The 20,698-nt window shown below is 40.1% G+C and overlaps 1 protein-coding gene across 7 annotated transcripts in view; it reads right to left on the bottom strand.

Annotated features, from left to right (window-relative positions):
- The window catches only part of GRIA4 (glutamate ionotropic receptor AMPA type subunit 4), a 218,112-nt gene that overhangs the window by 13,362 nt on the left and 184,052 nt on the right, over positions 1-20,698 (bottom strand). For 3 of the 7 annotated variants that reach the window (XR_001920491.3, XM_008922755.4, XM_018071172.3), the window contains exon 14: positions 3,867-3,981. The exons of the other annotated variants lie outside the window; for them this stretch is intronic. Coding sequence is in view for 2 of the 3 variants with exons in the window: in XM_008922755.4 (XP_008921003.1) it covers positions 3,867-3,981 (115 nt within the window). In the remaining variant the exon portion in view is untranslated. The remainder of the gene's footprint in view (positions 1-3,866; positions 3,982-20,698) is intronic. 7 annotated transcript variants of the gene reach the window in all.

The following is a 20,698-nucleotide window of genomic DNA, read 5'->3' as shown; positions in this document are numbered from 1 at the left end:
GACTGAAGTTATATCCAGTGGATAAATCCAGCATTTTTAATTGAATTTCCCATCAAGTTCAGTATTGTATACTTAATATAGCAATAGGAAATTACTATATATTTGGGTTTTGTTCAAGTTATTCAGTGATTCCTGAATTACTAACATTGGGCTAAACTTTCAACTAGAGTTTAACTAGCACAGTTTGTGAAAATCAGTGTAGTTTTTCCAGTGTACAGCTGTTGAATTTCTGCTGTTATATATAAAGAGGATCCATCTGCCTGAAATTCATGTAAGGATAATATATGAGAAATAATAACTAAAACTACCCTTTATCTATGGAGAAGAATTTTCCCCCTGTAGCCATAGTGCAAAACTGCTGTGTGACAGCACAGGAGACCCTGTTCTTCACCCATGTGCTGAAGTCGCTGTTGGCACAACCCAACCTGGGCACAGAGGCACTGATTTTCTACCTTTTCATCATGTTCCTAGCCCGTCTACCTCCTCTCTTGGCTTCTTACTCATTTCCTCCTCTCCTATCATCAATCACTTGCTGTTGGAAGGGCTGTTTTTTAAGAGCCTCAGGCTGGATCTTGAGCCAGCAACATCAGCAAAATCACAGAGCTTTAAAACGGCATTAATGAAGTTGTGAGCTAGCTGCATTCAGGACAACAAATGGGTAATTAGAGCATTTAAATCACAATACTGAGTGATTGTGAAACCAATATAGAATTCTAGTAGACAGGGAATTTAAAATGCAATCATGACTATGCTTTAGGAGCATTTTCATTACCCACTCACGGCTGAGCCATTAATTAAGTGTAAGGTCAGTCTCAGCCGCTGAAGGAAAAAAAAATGGCTCCCATGTTCTCCTGAGGGCTGCCAGCAGAGTCTGGAGAAGATCTTCATAGCATAGCTTCCTTCCACTCACACTTTTATAAAAAAAACGGAGCAGAGTGGTGAAAACTGTTTTTCAGTACCTTCCCATGCACTACATGAAATGATGATGGCATACAGTTAGGATCTGAGTAATACTTTCAAAAGCACTCAAATGACTTGGAGATCTCAGTTTTATCTTCAGCCATGAACTGATTAATGAGGTCACTAGACCACAGGTGGTTCACACCCGGCAGCTCTCTGAACAGTCTTTCTGAATTTTGGAAGATTGTCCCTTAAAGGGAAAAATAAACGAGGAGGCTAGAGATGACCTTTTAAGAGCACAGAATGGAGGTAGGAGCAATCTTGTTTTACAGAGCAATACAAACCTTTGGAGAACTGCTGACCTCTCAATAAACTCCCTCATTTCTGTAGTCCTCTGGTTATTCTGGGTCTAGACTCATATTCTGACTAGTGAATCACAAATACTAACAACACAGTTATCAGTCAAGCCTCCAGTGCTGTATTTCAAGAGAAAAGGATGTTCTTATTCTAATTCACGATAGTAGGAAGCCCTGTAATTTGAATTGGAGCTGCTAACAAAGCTCAGGATTTGTTCTTTTTAAATTCATACAATGAAAAGAAGTATTAGCTACAGATGCTTAAGAACTTAATTTAGGACTTGTTGGTAGCTGTCAGGTTTACAACTACAGTGCACAGTGTCCTGGTTATTCCACTAATGATCATTTGCTAGCAGAAAAAAATAAAATACTTAGAGCTCCATTAATTCAGTAGAAAGGGTCTTATTGAATTCTATTGACCAAAACTGTTCCTGAACAAGGAAATTGATTTTATAGATGATAAATGGCTAACTAATACTTTGGGGAATCAGACTGGCTAGAGTTTATAGCCTAAGAGCAGATGCTGCTGCAATGCAGAATTTGAGAAGCGTGATAACGCCTGCTCATCTGCATGATGTGCCTGGTTCTACCGAATTTGGGCAGTGCAGGTGCATGACAAACCTGAATCTTCCCAGGAGCGCTAGTACTGCCTACTCACACAGCTATGCCTTGGAAAACGTGCGGCAAGAAGTGGGCCTGAGGTCAGATGAATGCTCACGGCAGGCTGTATACAGTCCTAGAACTACAGGTTGAGCTCCATCGTGTTCTCCATCCTTTGCTAATGCTGTCTTGCCCACTACATTTTCTATTGTATCCTGAACTGCCTGTGTCACATATCGTTTATTTCCACTGGCAATGTGTTCCTTCCTCCCTCCTGCATTCATGGGTGCCCCCTGTTTCTCTGTGGACTGCACTCCTTGCTTTTCCTTTCTACTCTTCCCCCCCACTCCTTTTCCTGTCACTTGCCATCACACCAAATCTGCTCCTTCAGCACTTCTAGACATTTCCCCTGGTGAAGCCCTGTCTGTCCCTCTCCCTCTACCATGAGCTACTCCCCTTTTCCTGCTTCATGACTCAAAGCACCTGTGGCAGGGAAAGTAAGTTAAAAACATCCTTATTTTCCTACTTAGCTTTTATCTCACCTTGGAACCACAGCAGGTTTGTGCGAATCATATTCTAAGAAAATGGAGATATTTTAATGATTTGATTCCCTGCCTCTGACATTTTAGAAAAATTAAATAAATACCCCTCCCCAATAATACAAATAATACAAAAGTTCAGGCTTAGGTAGAGAATTTGATAGTAACAATGTGGTAGATCTATAGGTTCACTTATCAACTTTCTTAGTAGAAGTTGGTGTCTGATCCACTTGCAGGTAAGTGCTATCAGATCTAAGAGCTTTGGAAGAGAAAATAGAGACCATTTTTGAAACTGTGACTGCTGGCGAGCAGAGCGGTGTGGGGAAAAATAGGTAGAGCAGCGGGATTGAAGGCAAAGTGAAGAGGATTAGGAGACCAGTTCTGGGTGAGTGCAGAACAGCCCAAGGGATGGTCCCTGAGGCCAGGACACAGCATGAAAGAGCAGGAGGACTAGAGAAGGAGAGAAATAGTAAGAAAAAAATATATGTAGGCAACTGTAAAGAAAGCTACATAAACTGTGTATGAAAAATCAGTCAAATGTAGTCATCTATATCTGACTAGCTCTGTGCCTGCACAGTTTTCTGTGCAGCATTCTCTCATGTATTTTTCACGCACAAGCACATAAATAAATATTCTTACATGCTGCCTGGCATGGAAGGGGTAATTTTAATATCTTCATTCTTCCCCACTTCACCATCTCCCACATTTTTGCTTCTTTTCAGCACCAGACAGTTTCTCAAACAAGGCTGTGAGGAGGAAAGGAAGTACTGGTACTGGCCATATGGAAGATATGGGAATGCAGAAAGAATAAGAAGCTGTCAACACCTCAGCCTAACATGCAGCCTAAAATTCCTGTCTGATAAATTCTGATAAATTATGCCTAGGGAACCACTGTGGATTTCAGTTTGCTGGAAAGATATCAGGAAATCTCAGCATGGAGATATTTTATCTGAAATTTGTCTTCCCATTTTGGGTACTCATGAAAATCGTAATTTGTACCAGTATTGTTTGAGTCAATAAAGGATCCCTGAGCCTGCACTGTACATCAAATTATTCCTTGGATGTATTCACACTGATTTTTGCCTTTTTCCTCTACTGTCACTGAAAAATATTTTGGGTAGTACCATATAGTAAGAAAAAAGTCTGAGCTGGTGAGCAGGCTCCTGAAGGTATCACACTGCTTGTTCACAAGTGCAAGCTTGGAAAAGGGTCACCACGATTTCAGAAGATGCAGGTTTCCAAAAACTGGTGATAGATCTCACCCCAGAGACAGTTAATGAGTTCCCCTTGGGGTGCTTAAACAAATGCAAATATTTTTGCTTTGACAGTAATTGCATACACATCGATTTCAGCTGCAGGTACCAGCAGTGCTGTGCTACTGGTGAAGCTGTTTTGTTGCAGGTAAAACCCCAGCAGATGCACCAATTACTTTACATACTGTTTACCCGCTTTTGGTGACATTGAGGCTAACCTTGGAGTCACCTCCCCCGCTGCCACATTCTCCTTTGTCGTACCACCATTTGTTTTTCAATTTGTCCAAGAGGCCTTGTTCATTCAGTTTTAAAACTGCGAGGTTAACAGCATTTCTTGAAACGATAAAACATATTTTGTAAGAAACTGCACAGCTGTTAAGATGTTAGAAGGAATGAGGACTTAAGCTGTTTATAAGCTTGATCCACACACTAAATAAACCTCTCATTTCCATATTTCAAAGCCCTTGGCAGCACAAATAATTGTGGTTACTTTCAAATGTGAAAAATGTGTTTCCAGTGTAGAAATGATTTTCAGAACAGCTTGGATTTTAACATGAAAATTCTATCAACCAACCCAAACTATTTCTGCAAAATGATGATAAAATTCTGCCTGCAATTATAACCGATTTACACAGATTTATTTGAATCTATATTTAAAGTATGTTCAGTGTGGGCCTAGGCTGCTTTTTCAAGCAGATGGGAAAATGTATGCCCATGTACTAAAGAGGCAAGATCCAGACTGCCTATGCTAGACGCTACCAGTCACGGTGCCACATACAGTTTTGACATGTAGCACTTCAGACTGATCCCACACAAGCTATGGGACAGGGCTCCAGAAACAGGCAGTATGAGGAAGAGCTGAAGAGCAGCACTAACGGCTCACATGCTGACTAAGATGCTGTCTAGAGCCAGTCAACAGAAAGCACTGGACAAAGGTGCCAAGAGTCCTGTCTATCTGAAGCTCTATCCCCTGCTGTAGGCACATCTGTACATTTGGGATCCAGGCTCTAGAGTCCTGCTCCCTTTGCACAGTAGAGGCTTGGCTGAAATGCAAGACTTGGGGTCTAGCTTAGTGTTGTGACTCTGGGGACTGCCCTGTTATTCTGGGAAAGCACACTGTCTCCCAGCCCAAAGGGCACCTGCAGTATAGAGGAGCAAGATGGCAGTGGAGGGCATCCTCGCTCGGGAAATCTGTGAACACTGCAGCCAAACAGAAGCTCAAGCTCTAGGAAGAACAAAGACAGCAAATTAGCTGGATGCTGAGATACAAGAAGGTTGTTGGACATCCTGAGGACTTTTCCATGGAGAGTTTATACATGTTATGCTACCACTGGATGACAGACAAATTCTGCTTTGCTAGCAATATAGTGGCATGGGCACAACAGACTGGAAGGGCTTCCGTGAGCCTGGTGTCCTTTGTATCATGTTTAAATGCTCTTTTTTCAGATGAGAGAAATACCTGAGCAGAGAGGTGTTGCCAACATGAATGCTAAAGAACAGAATCACTGCTTCTCTGTGAAATCAAGGCTGCTAGGAGTGGTCTGAAACTCAGCTAAGAAATAGGAGACAGCTGGTCCTAGGATGCAGTTGGTTCTGTGCATGCTCAGAGGTTTTCCTTTAGGTGTCTAGAGAGCAATATGACTGGATGGCAGAGGGTAGACAGTGTAGATCACCATACAAACTCAAATGTAAGGCATCTGGATTTATGATAGGAACTGTAGTCACTATGTAACATTTTAAAATCAGTTGACAACTAATCTGCCAAGGTATTTATGCAGCCTTCATTACCTCTAGATGAAACTTTGTCCTTGTTTAAGTGTACAACTTCCTATCTGTATTATTAAGACCCTCAACAGTCACGTATTCTAATGGTACACAACTACATCAATATTTATTCATAATTCATAATAATAAACTTTTATCTTCCTATTTTTTATGTACAGAGGTCCCTAGTGCATCCAAGCCTATCAGACGTGTACACTCTTTCTGATGGGTGTCTGCCCAGACTCGCTTGTGGATCTGCAGAGGCACATAAAGCAGTAGCACCATGCATCTCCAAAGTATCTGTGAGGTGTCAGCATCTTAACTACTGCTCTTTGGGGATGATATGTGGTTGAGAAAGATGAAGTTTCTCTCTCTAAATTTGTTTAATGCTGTCAAGATCTGTCTATCAGTACTGAGTGGGATTTGACAAGAACTATGTCAATGGCATCGTCACCTCAACAATAATGAGAGGATGCAACACCTTCAAAGCACTTGGAGAAGGGTTGGGAAGAGAGATCATCTGGTGACAGGGCTTCATCAGATCATATGGCACCAGAAGACACTGGGGCTCGTGATTCACCCTCTCTAGAGATAGCTGGACTCTGGTCCCTGGGTGTCCCTCCTGGACTTAGAATGGAAATTTTTCTCTCACTTATTAGGTAAGATGTCTTCCTGGAAGACAGGTACTTCACAGCTTATGAAGTGTTCCTTACTACATTGGCTCATCTGTGGGACAAATGTCTTCTGGTAACAGTTTTTCATATAGCTCCTGCTGGAAGCAAGATAGATCTTTGCTGGCTGGTCATGAAGTTTGGAAACTGCTAGTGTGTAGATCTGACTTCACCTAACTTTAGTGTAGTTAGATTTATATGAGATTTCCAGTATAGATAAAGTAATTGCTTGTCTGTCCCTGAAAGTGAAAATGAGAACTGTAGGCTATAGTGGGAGTGATAACAGACTGCTCTTTGTGGATAAATCTTTAAGGGGAATTTAGCAGCCAGGCTGACAAATATGATTTTTGTATAAATGCTCTAATTATGGTTCACACTCCAGAGAGAGAGAAGCAATTGCAAAACTGGAATGAAATTGTTCATTTGTCCCTTTTGTTCTTGGAAGCAATTGCTTTTGAACCAGTCATATTTACTACAGATTTTTCATAGTCAGCTTTTAATTACAAAGCCTGCGCTTTTTGTCTGTTTGCCCTATTCAGAAAGGTAACTGTGTGGTCAGCCTTGCCACTTAAGAGACAGAATTTCAATAAGCTAAACATAAATTTTACCTTTGTAAGGACATTGGGACTGAGCCATAGATGAAAGACGATCCTAGAAACACTATTTCTTTGATGCTGAGCAACATTACTTATTCTGAAAATGGCTTAGATATGTATCTGGAGCCTGCTGTCTACAAAGTCAATGTCAAAACTCCTCCCTTCAACAGGATCCAAACCAAGGTCTAATTTAGTGATGCTATGTCAAATTGTCACACTGGGTGGCAATAACATAAACAGCTGCTTTGACAGTGCCACAGATGCAGGCAGGAGTGATCACTCCCATGAAAAATGAAATGTATCTCAAGGAATATCACTAACTCAATTCAAGAAACCACTTGATCTCAGTCAGATTTTAAAGTAGATGGGAAGCCCTATCAATCTGCCTATCTGTAAAAGTATCCTCATACTATTTCCTCTAAGCTGTCGTCTCTCAAGTGTGAACATTAAAGCTCACCAAACTAGACAAAGTCCTTATGTTAAAATTCTTAGAAAGTTCTTTCTTTTCAATCTTTACCTTATCTTGGGTGAAGATGGTACCTGAGAGTTTACAACTTTTTTTTCAGGCTTTCCAATGTCTATTTAGACCTTTCATCTGGATATTCTAAGATGAATTAAACCCAACTAGGTGGGTTTTTTTGACAACTAATATAAGTTTTCTTGTTTAATTTTAATGTTGAAGGGAAAGAGCTTTCTCACTTGCCAAATGTTCAATTTTATCTTTCAAAGCGTTAAAGATTATCAAGGAAAATTTTCCCACAGTCATTTAGAGAAGCTGCAGCTGGTTGATAGTAATCCTAGAGTAATAAATAAGTAAATGAAACCCATTCATGAGAGGGTTATTTAGCTGGGTTATTAGCCATATCCATAGACAGTTTCACAGCACAATAGAGAAATGGAAATAAAAAGGATGAAGGAGTAAATGTGGATTTAAGCTGCAATCATTGCTCTGAAATTAAACTGTATTGTTTATAAATAAAACACATTATTGTCCTCATCATGTCTAGTAGGCCATGTAAAACCAGGTTAGTTTCACACTGCTTTGTCTGTCGATTTGTTATCCAGGTTCACCTCCACATGTGGAAATAAATAATTTCCTCCTGGTCAGCAAAACACAGAGAACCTTTGCTCAACACTGCTGTATCTCCCACAGATATGTATAACTTGTAACAAATGTGGATAGAGCCTTTCCCAAATCTTCGTTCGCGAAGCCTAGCCATGAAAAATGTTATAACTGAGAGCCTAAAACATGCAGTGATGACTGCATTGAAAATTATATACCAAGACCTCAGAGCCATGCTAGATCACCCTTACTCATCCTAGAAAGTGCATCATTCTGCCACAGAGAAGGCATTTTGAAACTTGAGTATCCATGGCAGAAACTTTTTTTCATTTTAAAAATTAGAATGTATCCTCAATACCACACTTAGTCAAAACTCCTACTGAAGAACATGTTCCTCAATAAAGAAACTGAAGTCTTGCAAGAGTAAAGGTTTAATAGTAAAAAACAGCCAAGTGCTTTAATATTTGACTCTTTAATCCTCGGTGTCACTGCACAGTCCTGCCTTTTCCATTGCTCAGAAGAAAACGTAGTCCTTGGATGTAAGTCAAGCCAGTTCAGACAAAACCGCAGCCCTTCTGTCACATGGTACCTCACTTCACAAGTACTGGGTGCATGGACAGTGATTTTAATGGATGGATCACAGTTATTTTTAGGTTGCTTTAGAATTACAGTATGAAAAAAATGATGATAATGAAATCATTACTATTTAAAATTACTGTCCATCTCCCCATAAATAAATAGTACTAAGCAGTTTAAAACACTAAGTAGTATCACTTCCTTTTTTTTTTCTTTAAAGAGCCTACCTGTGCCAATTGCAGATACGTCTTCCGCAGTTATCAAAAGATAAAACTGCACAGAGAGATGACAGTGTGACTATCCAGTCCATTGCAAAGTAACATCAATGATTCCAAACAGGGATACCTCACTTGTTACCCAAAAGAATTGCAGCAGGGTGCTTGCCCAAAGCCCAGGGAAGCTGGCAGAGAGGTCTGCTTTGACTTCCAGTGAGTTTGGGTCATAGCAATGGTTAACAGTTGACCCATCTGCTGGACTTCAGTCCATAAGAAGCAGAGAGGCAGGCATGCAAAAAACGATCTGAATGCTATGGTACACAACACTGTGATACTCAGCTCATGTACATGCTCAACCACAGGGGGGGCATTTCCAAGGCTGATAGAGACACACAAAGGTCCCTGCACCATGAGGGAATGAGACAGAAATCCAGACCAGGGACCACTGCAGCCAACATCACGAGCACTGTTGGAAATCTGAGACACCATAGTGGAATACCATGAAAAGGGGATCAGATTTTGCCTAATGCAACACTTTCAACACCTATTTCAGCACAGCAACTCCGCATTCCTTAGAAACCAGAAATTAAAACATGAAATGCATTCTGCACAGTAAGCTAAGCCTGTTTTCAACAGCCTAATGCCCAGAGCTTGAATACACACAACAGACATAAAAGGCACTCTCCAGCCTGATTAGACTTGAATATGTATCCAGTGTTTCAGCCACAGCTGCTTTTTGTTTAAGTTATTCAGTTCCCAAAATCTCTGGATGCACAGTGGTTCACAGGATAGTTGAAAAGCATCTCCCATCTGCACCGTTCAGCACCATCTCCAAATGCAATTCCAAGGACTCAGACTTGGCCTGAGCACACATAGTGAAAGAGACCTCCTCCATGAAGTAAGGTCTCAGAATATCTGCTTTTGAATGCTAAATGGCATAAAGACACAGACAGGTCCCTAAGTACTCATTACAACAAAGGCAGAATCTCTGCTGTAAGCACTTATTAACAATATTTTAGGTAGCTGGTAGAGTTTTGTCAGGAAAACTTAAATGTCTTAGCTATTTAAATACCTTTTACATTTTCTTGAATCCCTTTCCTAAATTAGTCTCATAAATTCTGAGTAACTGGCAATGTCAGATAGCAAAAATACTTTCCTGTATCCTGGGCAGATTCTTAGCACAATTCTGCTGTTACCTTTACAGATGGCGGCACTGTTGTTTCACTGCTTAAGTGTAGGGAATCTTGTTCACTTGCAATAATGAATGAGCAAGATGTGCAAAAATAACATGACTCACTAATGAGACTCTACATACACAGAGACAGCTTTGTTTAAGCTGCAGCCATATTGCACAGCTCATCATCCTAGAACCACTGGTGCCACCGCTGCAGCTGTTGAGGCAGAAGCAGAGAAGAAACCCCAATCCTCTATAAGGTTTTTCACGAATTCCCTTCCACAAGGGATTTCAAAGCCTCAGAAATTGCTCAGTCACTTAAAAGTCACATGGTGTGGAGGGATACTATCTCTGCTAAACCTCAGGTTCTCTGAATGTGCAACAAACTTCAGACAAAGACTACCTGAACGTTAAATGTCAAAGGTCCTTAGGTGGTCCATACATATGTGAGATATGGACCAACTGGCAAAATACAGAGATTTCCCTTCTTTTATGGTAAAGTACATGACTAAATTGCCATATAAGTTTATTGTATATATACTTCTATATAATTAGTGCCTGGAAAGAAGCGGAGATCAATAAACTACAGCACAATGGCAAGTAAAGCCACAGATGTGGTGGTGCATTGGCAGGGGAAGTTCACTGAAGAAACAAGCTTTCCCAACACCATAATACGACAGCCAATGATGGCAGCTAGTGTTGGCAATTGATGATGAGTGTCAAGCAACTCAAAGCTAATTTTCTTCCTTGCACTTTGTATGTCTCTCCCCGCAGCTACCTGTTGATGCAGCCATCATGCAGACCAGCCCCTGGGCATTCCTGGTGCAGGCCGGAGGGCATCCTCCCTCAGAACAAGGCAGAGAGCTCAGCGAAGCCAAGTTCAGAGCCCTTATTTCAGTGATGTGAATTGCAGTTATTCTCTTATGATCTAATCTGTATGCAGCCCAGGTGGCTTGGGAAGAGGAGGCCACAGCTGCCAGGGGCCTCCCCTCGACCCCCAACCAGAGCTTCCTGGATGCAGCCGAGGATCTGTCTCAAATGCACTTAGTGAAACACAAGCGAGTGTATTTTTACAGCTTGTATATATCATCCATTCAAATGACTTTTAATGGTAAAAATTAAAATGCAACCTTACCAAGCAAAAAATTAAATGCTGCCCAATTTTTGAGCTGTTTATTTTATCCTTGTTTTGAAAAGCGCTGATGGCAGATTGTAACACGATACAAATGTAGTGTAGTTTAAGGGTGTTTGACAATTCATCAAGAGAAATTAAGTGTAAAGCTGCGTGGCACTGGCTGAATATGTTTAATAAATCAGGACTGAAACAAGCACTCTGTTAAATAGGAGATTTAGCCAAAGCTTACATCACTGTATACTCAGAAGGCTTGAAGGATCGATAATCTAAATATTTAAAAAGACAGCTAAAGCAAGAGCATTTTCACATGAAATGCTCTTAAAAATAACTTAAACTTTCATGACAATGGGCCAACTTTGAAATCATGGTTTTTTTAAACACATTCCAGAACTTACAGGGATAATATTTGTACTGGGATCTATAAAGGTTTGCATGCTGTAAAGCTGCTTGTATGAAAATACTATATTCAAATACTGAAGCATAGCACATATCTAAAAATTTTCACATGTAGCTGATAGAGTCCTCGGAACTAGCTTTCACAGCTTGTCCAGCATTTATAAACAAATAAAGAAAGAACTACTAGTATTCAAGCTGTGAGTCTTCCCAATACTAGCTATTTAGCAATGAGTCTCTCAGACCTTCCTGCTAAGGCTTATCAAAGAAAGGGTGTGATCAGCCATCTCAGCAGAATGTTCAGGCCCAGCTGAGGACCACCAGGACATTGGATGCCTCTTGAATTTCATCTTGCAAAATTCACATACCCCTGAGGAACTGACTAGCCTGTAGAAAGCCAAAGTACTGAAAAAAAGCCTGGGCAGGTTGTGTGCTACATTAGAAGCTGATACCATTTAAAAACATTTTTTAAAGATCCCCTGGACAACTGCATTTAAAACATCTCTTACAGAGCAACATATCAAAATATTCTGCAAACAATAAGAATAAAGTATTTTTACAAGAATTTTTATGTATTATTTATTTAGAAATGGGAAATTTAAGGCAATGCTCAAATATTTTTTATATTTGATTTTTTAATTGTGGGATTTTTTAATTGTGGCTTATTAAAGTAAGTAGAGTACTCTTCATTTAGCCATCCTAATAAGATGCTTAATTTCCAGGGGCAGTGAGTATTTACAGCTTCTATGTATATCCTAAGTATACAGTTTAGTTATTCAAGCTGAGCTTTGTAAACAAATATGAGCCAAACTGACACCTTGAGGATCAGCAGGAGTTCCAATTAATGGGAGACCCACTGCTGCTAAAAATTGCCATAGCTACTTTGAATTCAAAGAGGTTCTGACAATTTACACCAGCTAGAGGTCTGATGACTGTAGTTTAAAATATTTATATATATTGAAAGCTGTTTTGCAGCAAGATATTCCAATTACAGTACGCAAACACTTCCTGGTGCAAGCAATTAAATATGTATTCTGTTTGTGCAAAAACAACAGCAGCTGACCTGGGAATGCAACTCAGCTTGTTTCTCTGTTTTATACATAGCTTTGCTGTAAATAAAAACCACATAAAATTGTCCCTAGAGTAACTGTTCATATTGGTTCAGTAGATGGTCTTTAGCAGCAGCAGAAATGCTAGTTTCTCCCAACTCTGAGCTATTTTAATTTTTGCTAACAGCTACCTAATCTTGTTCTCATCAAGCAGTACAATATTTTTTTATCAAAGCAAAATTTTTCTTGCTAGTTCCAGCAAAAGCAGGATTATGTGAATAGGCTGCTGCAGTCCAACACCTGCAACTCAGAATACATGTTTTAAAGGCTTAAAATCATAGAATCATAGAATGGTTTGGGTTGGAAGGGACCTTAAAGATCATCTGGTTTTGATCCCCATGCCTTGGGCAGGGAAACCTTCCACTAGACCACTTTGATCAAAGCCCCATCCAGCCTGGACCTGAACACTTCCAGGGATGAGGCATCTACAACAATGCTGGGCAACCTGTGGGAGTGCCTCTCTCCATCCTCAGCAAATTCCTCGTTTGAGTGGGATTTTTCAAAAGTGTCTGAGCACCAGTGTAATGCAGTCTCCACACTGCAGGAATTGCTTTCAAGATAAGCTTGGCCCACTGCCAACTGCCTCAAAACTCTCTCTCACCTCTCAGAAACATTAGGAACACTGAGACCTTTGCGGTTTTTATACATTTGATATTGTGGAAAACACAGTAATATTTGGAATGTGTAAAATGATAATGTTTAAATATATAAATATATAAATATAATTCTATATTTTTACAATATAATATATATTTTATAATATATATATTATAAATACTTAATGCTTTCAGATGGGGTAACATTCATCTCTGGCATGGTTGGCATAAAGCCTTTTGCTTTTTACACCTTAGGTGAAGCAGACCTTGACTCGCAGTTTCGTTGCAGCAGTGTTGGGATGCTGTTTCACCTGCTTCTCCATTAACTCCTAAGTTTAGGGGCCCCCAGCTGAAAGAAAATGGCAATATTGGCACAGACATGTAGGAGTTTCATGGCAAAGCACAGCATGTGGTTCAGTGCCAGGCAGAGGTTCCATCCATGTTGGATGAGGGCGTAGCAGTTTGAGGTGAGGGCCACTGCAGTGAAGATCTATCAGGTCTCATGCTGTCCCTCTCTTCTCCTACCTAGACTGCGTTAGTGCAAGCTTCTTGAAATGACATTATGCTATGTTAGCCAGGCACATGCTGTTCAAACTCCTTATGTCACTCCATCCACAAGAAAGAGCCAAATGCTGCACAAATGATCTAATTGTTTTTCAAATCGGCGGCTTAACAGGACTGAAAACATTATTCACCATTACTGATCTTGGCCAGTAGATTTAAATTTTCCTTTACATAATATCTTAACCATATTTGTAAGGCATTTTAAATTTATGATTCTGAGTGCCACAAAGTGACTCTTTCCACCCAAAATGAGGCTAAGAAAACTAATCTTTTTCAAATGCAATTCCTTATTGAATAGAAATATGGTGTGTTTCCTTGTAACTTAAAAAGTTACTCCTTCTTTATATTTATCTCAATCCATTTGACATCTCTGATGGATTACTCGACATCCTATTGAGATCACAGACTCTGGCCACCCTACGCAGAGGAAGATTTTACTACATCAAAATCTTCCAGCACAAAGCAGGTGGCAGCTGTTTCGGCAGCTTCTAATTTTTCACCCCATTCAACATGTCCCAGCAGTGGCAGAAATATTGTACATTTGACTGAGCATTTCACAGCTTTCATCCATATGAAGACCCAGCCCTAGGCTGAATCACCTATCCCAGAAGAAATGTTACTGTGACCTCCAAAAGCAGCAAGAACTCATTGCTGAATCTCACTACAAATCATGTAAAATAAAATATCCTGTTGGACTAACTGCAAAAATTAGGTTTTCTGGTTCCTAAGCAGCCATATATCTCAACGTGCTATATAAATGTGTGCTCTATTCAGTGGGTAACAGGGCATAATAATAAACCCAGGATTTTAATGCAGTATTGAACATATCCGGCATTTTTGGAGCCTAGTTCAAATTTGGCAATATTTGAAGAGATTTCACAATCAGACTTGTCCAATTTTTCATTTATGCCAGGCTGAATCTCACCTTTATGAACACAGAATGATAACACAGGTAAATGGAGCTATATTTGATGTGATCTTCTATTTTCTATTACTTATGACTTGTTGCTGTATTTTCCTTCAGGATCCATCAAGGATCTCACAACAGCAACTGATTAGTGCAAGATGTCAGTTTAAGATTCAGAAACGGCAGAAAAACATCAGGAGTCACAATGGGGTGACTTCTACAAGTAAAGGCACTCAACTGAGCATCTCTGAAAGCCTTTACATAAACTACCTCAACTGTCAGCTTATGATGCTCCATAAAAGGTGATGGAAGTCCTCTATCCTAGCTAATATTTCTGAAATGTCCTCAGAGAAGGAGAAATTGCATTTATCCACTTTCAGAGTGAATGAGACATAGGTATCTATGGCAAGTACGGTGAGAGAAAAAACAAACTTCTGCCATCTTCCCAGCAGCTGCATTTGGAAAACAAAATTAATACCATTGCTTTTCCCAGGAATTCATGGAATAGCCAAATTCAGTTGAATTCATAAAAAAAACACATGGCCAGCAGGTCAAAGAAGGTGATTCTGCCCCTCTACTCTGCTCCCGTTAGTACTGCATCCAGTTGTGGGGTCTTCAGCACCAGAGAGACCTGCTGGAGTGGGTCCAGAAGGGGGCCAAAAAACTGTTCAGAGGGATGGAGCTGCTCTCCCATGAGGACTGGCTGAGAGAGTTGGATGGAGTTGTTCAGTTTGGAGAAGACTAGGTTCCAGGGAGACCTTACTGAGGCCTTTCAATACTTAAAGGAGGCTAATAAGAAACATGGTGACAAAGGTTTTTAGTATGGCCTGTTGCAACCAGACAAGGAGTAGTGGCTTTTGATTAAAGGAGGGCAGATTTAGACTAGGAGAAGGTAGACTTAGACTAGGCATAAGGAATAAATTTCTTATAATGAGGATGGTGGAACATTGAACAGGTTGTCCAGAGAAGTGCCTCATCCCTGGGAACATTCCAGGTCAGGCTGGACTGAGCTCTGAGCAACCTGCTCAGTCCCTGCACATTGCAGGAGAGTTGGACTAGCTGATTCTTAAAGGTCCCTTTCCCCCAAGCTATTCTATGATTCTACAGTTCTATTAATGTCTATGCTTTTATTTTAGAGACAAATCCACTATCTTAGGTTCTGTTTCTAATGAGTACCAACCTTTTGCCTGTCTGGTTAGACTTTTCAGCCACCAAATCCTAGTCTCACCTTAGTGAGAACGAAGCATGGAATGACTGCAAAGCAAAATACCATCAGCGTTCTGTACAGTGCTGAAATGCCTGTAATACAAGCAGTCTGCTCATGCATTAATTTTTTCCTAGTAAGGAAAGGAACTCCACATGAGAAAACTGTAGGGAAACACTGTTGTTTGCTTCTGAGGTTATTCATCCACTGACATCGATGTCCACAAAGTTATTAACGAAACATGGCCACTATGTCAAAAGCTGTTGGCAACCAGAAATCAGGATGAATGCTTGATTTTTATGGTTGCCAGAAACAAACTACTAATTCACAAGATCTCCACAGCTGACATACTATTATGAGATCTGAACTTAGACTGAGAAGAGGTATGAGAGACTTCTGTAACATTATATACATGCTTCTTTTTGACTCCATACAGATGTTTTTCATAAAGAAGAACTATAAGGAAGGTAATAAATGGAAAGATTCCAGCTAGTTAAGAGATGGGTTCTTAAGCTTTGGTCTAATTATGATGCAAGCATTTTGAAGTTCATTACTTTAATTAGAACCAGAGATGGAAAGAAAAAAACAGGGGAGCCATTTCCCAGGTGGGAACTGTAGCTGCAACTGCAATGCAATAATAAAGAGCACTGCATAACTTGTGGCTTAGTGAAATGCTGGCTCGTGTTTTGCCTAATGGCAGATCAATACCATACAAATGAAGCAATTACAGTTGTGCCATATAAAGCCTTATTTGGTCAGCAGCCAAAAAGGGGATTAGCTGGAAAAGTTCCTAGGACTTTCTGTCTGAGTATTATTGCAGAAGTTAATGAGGAATATCTGATATGCTTAGACAAACATAAACAGTGCCAGCAACCAGATGAGATGGTCAGTCCAATAGTCAGTGTTCTGATAATTAAAATGCCCCGAAGCCAGCTGAACATCAGCCCAAGATCAGGTGAAATGATCACAAGGGCAATCTAATCCCTCTGGCAACCAGCCATTGTTGCTGTACCATGTTGCTGTACCATGTTGCTGTACCATGTTGCTGTACCATGTTGCCACCATTGGTACAGCCATGTACACAGCAGCAAACTCTCCACCTTCCCACAACATGGAAGCATGTTCCCTTCATTACAGCTCTGTGTCCCTACGCTGCAGCTCACGGTGGGGAAGTAAAGGCCACAGTCTGATACAATGGTTCCACCAGAACTTTACTATGCGCTACTCATTCTCATCCATAGACCACCTGGTCTAGTAAAAGATGTCCCTGCCTATGGCAGGGCAGTTGGAACTAGATAATCTTTAGTATTCCTTTCAACCCAAACCGTTCTGTGAAATGCAAATATAGCAGCTCTCAGACCAGTCAGACCAAGCACAGCCATGGCAATACAGTAATACTCATGTTTCAAATACAAGAAGCCAGGCTACAAAGAAAACAAGGCAGTGAAAGTACTAATAAATCTCCACAGTGGATATGGAGATCCAAATAACGTAATTGCTGTTATCCTGGACACATGCCCACATGCCACTTTTAATAAAAAAGACCAGATGGAGTAGGGTCCACTGGTGATGGAGATTTCTGCCACTGCTTTCTAAAGGGAACACAAAACAACATGTGGTCATAGACCACAGACTGTTTAAGAAGCCATTAGTCGAAGTTACAATTTCTGTATCGCTTTCTCTCCAAAACAGTTTCTTTGACCAAAGACACTGAGAAATCTACCATGGTGTTTGTCCTGAGGTATACACCTCCATGGATTTGAAAAATTCATACAAACATCTGAAATAGAAATGGACTTCAGATATTCACAGCACAAATCCACTATGCTATTAATATTCACTATTCCTCTGAAGCTGACAGGCAATGGTCACTACCTTCGATTTGCAAAGGTGAACCTTGAAGTGAGAAGGTGAACTGATCTCCTCCAAGACTCCCAGGAAACCTGGGCAGGGTCACAAGTGTGACATGGCTTCAGCCAACCATACTTCATTGTTTCTCAGAAATCTTGAGGTCTTTTCAGATAACTGTTCATAAAGAATTTATCCTTCTGGTCTTCCAGTCACAAGCACTTCCTAGAGATGAGCTAAGCTTACATTTCTGTGCATATTTCCTCAACTCAGTCTTTAACCACAAGATAATTCTAATTTTTCCTGCCAAAAGTGCGAGACAGGCAACCTGAGTGCCTTAACTCCCATTACAAACAAATTCTTCCATATTTTGACCCCACTCAGGAGTTCCACAAAGGTCCATGCTCAGAAGCTGTATAAAGCTGCTTAGGAAGTTGGGTGCTCCTTTGCCCTGGCAAAGAAGAGATATGAAGCAATATCACTTCATGTCATGGTTTGAGTTCAGATACTTCACTCTCTTTTGCTTTTCCAGCATGAGAACTTTATTCAGATGAGAACAATCTGCTTGACTTTTAGTTCACAGAAAACACAACTAAAGCTAGGAAAGCCAAGTCAGAAGCAGCTTTTGTACTAGTTGGGGAGATGACCTTCTACCATGCAGAAAACATGAACATCACTCTTCATAAGATACTACAACTTTCCAAATAGTCCTGTAGCTCCAGAAGATTGAATGTGATGGCTGAAGATATCCTTTTCATATCTGTAATTGTCAAAAAAGCATCATAGCACAGTGAGGTCTGGAAAGCACCTCAGGAGGTGTCTGGTCCAACATCCTGCTCACACAAGGGTCAGTCTTGAGCTCAGATCAAGCTGCTCAGGGCTTCAACTGGTCATGGTTTGTCAACTTCCAAGAATGAAGCCTACACAATCTGTCTGGGCAGATAGTGTCACTGTCAGACTGTCCCCAGGCAACCAGGGGAAACAGTTCCTCCTTACATCCAGTGTGAACTTCTCCCACTTCAGTTTATGTCCATTGTCACTTACCTTCCTTCCCTACACTGCTGTGAAGAGTATGGCTCCATCTGTGTGAAAACCTCCCCCATAGAAACTGTGGGTTGTTGTCAGGACACCAAAACCATCTCTCCAGGCTGAACAAGCCCAGATCCCCCAGCCTCTTCTCACCAGAGCAGCTCCAGCTCCATATCCAGCTCCATCTTGATCATCTTCCATGAAATTGGTTCAATTTATTGATGTTTTTCTTAAATGAGGAGGCCAAAAAAAAAAAAAAAGGATGCAGTGCTCTAGATGTAGTCGGAATGTGTGCAATTACTTTATCTGATGTCACAATATCTTGTGGCCTATAAATTGAATGAACTAAAAGTACTCTAATTGAAAACTGACTTGGATAATTACCCACTATCTAAAAGAGATGCCAAAAATAGCAGCTTGCTTATTTAACTGGATTAGGAAAAATTCCTAAATCCTCAAGAAACTGTGATGCCTTTCTGTTCACTTTCAACTACACTTTCATAGCCTGAATTCGCATTATTTAAACTCTGCAAAATCACAACTAATTGTCAAGTGTTCATGTGGTTTTAAAGGAAAAAATATCATTAGCAGGTATAGAATATAATTAAAATAGCATCATATACTGACTAAAACATGAGGAGATGGATCTTAGTAAGTACAGAGCATTGGAATGTGGGTTGGTCCCCCAGCTTTGCACACAGGACATTATCTTTTTATTTAAACCAATAAAGAAATGAGTATTATACTAAAACCTGGCTCTTTATGTTTTCTGTTGCAAGCAGAAAGAGGCTTTTGTGAAAACCTTAAAATTCAAAATTTTGGTTGAAAATGTAAAAATCTCAAAAATTGCCTATAATGTTTGCATTTAGGCACATGAAATATAGATGATTTGGGTTATCTAGAAAACGTTGAGATATTCTGTAGGAAACAATTAGATCCCATGAATTTTTCTGTAGGGTCAAGAAGATCCCAAATAGATCTGAATCACGCAAATAACACAGCATAAAATGCTGCTGTGTTCAAAATCAGATGCCTGCATCCATACCAAGGAAGCCAAACATCTAATAATGTAAAAGCCTCTCTAAAGACACAGCTACAAATTTGGGCTGCACTAAATGGAACCATATAAGCAACAGACTGGAAAGAGCCTGATGTGTAATTATATACAGAGAAAACCTATTCTGGAGGTAACAGATGGGCTGCCAGATGTTAGGTCTGCTCTCACCTGCAGGCCTCATTCAGCCCTGCTGCTAGTAATGGAAGATGCAAGGGATCTGGATCTTCCTGTGCACATATTATTTTTGCCCATGTGTGGGGGAAAAAATAATAAAAAAGCTCTATTGTCTTTGAGTGCTGGAGGCAGATTATTATTTTTATGTGTTCTTTTAGAGCAGAAAGAAATAACTGAAGTATAACAATAAAATAGGTCTCTGTATCAGGTCAGCTTGGATAACTTTTATAAAGTTGACTTTTGGCTATAAAAAACTGCAGGGAAAATCGTAGCCAAATCTTGACAGAAAACTGCCAATCCTGCCAAAAACTGTTAAAAGAGAGTCTTACTCAACAAAAGAGCACACAGCATTGTTCAGCATCATGTGAGTTGGTAAAAGATATAGTTAAATAGGAGCTAAATCCTTTTTCATGTTTAAGTTTTCACTCAGCGACTTAGTTGGAATGAGAAGCACAGGAAGGCAGGCAGAAAATGGAGTAAAACATTGAATTATAAAAATACAGAGATTTGAGCTAAGGATAGCTGAGAATAAGAGCATTAGTTTTGACTCTACCTCCTACCACACACAAAGTAGACCAGTTAAGAAGAATAATTACTGATCGACCACAAGTCATCACTTTATCAAACAATACTTTAAACTTGTACTGTTCAGTGAGATGCACATATGGTCATTTTTATCTGGCACCTGAGCACCTTGAGAACATTTTGATGATGGGAAACAGCTGCATTTTACAGTTGTTTTGCCAAGACACACAGAAGCTTAAATTATATATTAAAACTTCCGAATCTTGTTTTATGCTGTCAACGTCTTTTCATCTTTCATTCTGGGATGTTCAGTCCATAATGCCTATTCTGTCACACAGTGTGCCAGTCTGAGATACTGTTCTTAGCTCAAAGTAAGTGTGAGAAAGAAAACAAAAACTTTTCTCCCTACTTCTGGATTTCTCACAAGAATCAAGGCTGCCTAAAGACTAA

Source organism: Manacus vitellinus, unplaced genomic scaffold (genome assembly GCF_001715985.3).
Source record: "Manacus vitellinus isolate BGI_N305 unplaced genomic scaffold, ASM171598v3 scaffold_2_pilon, whole genome shotgun sequence".
Taxonomy (NCBI): Eukaryota; Metazoa; Chordata; class Aves; order Passeriformes; family Pipridae; genus Manacus; species Manacus vitellinus.
The sequence above is the reverse complement of the archived record's forward strand: the minus strand, read 5'-3'. Positions and strand labels throughout refer to the sequence as shown.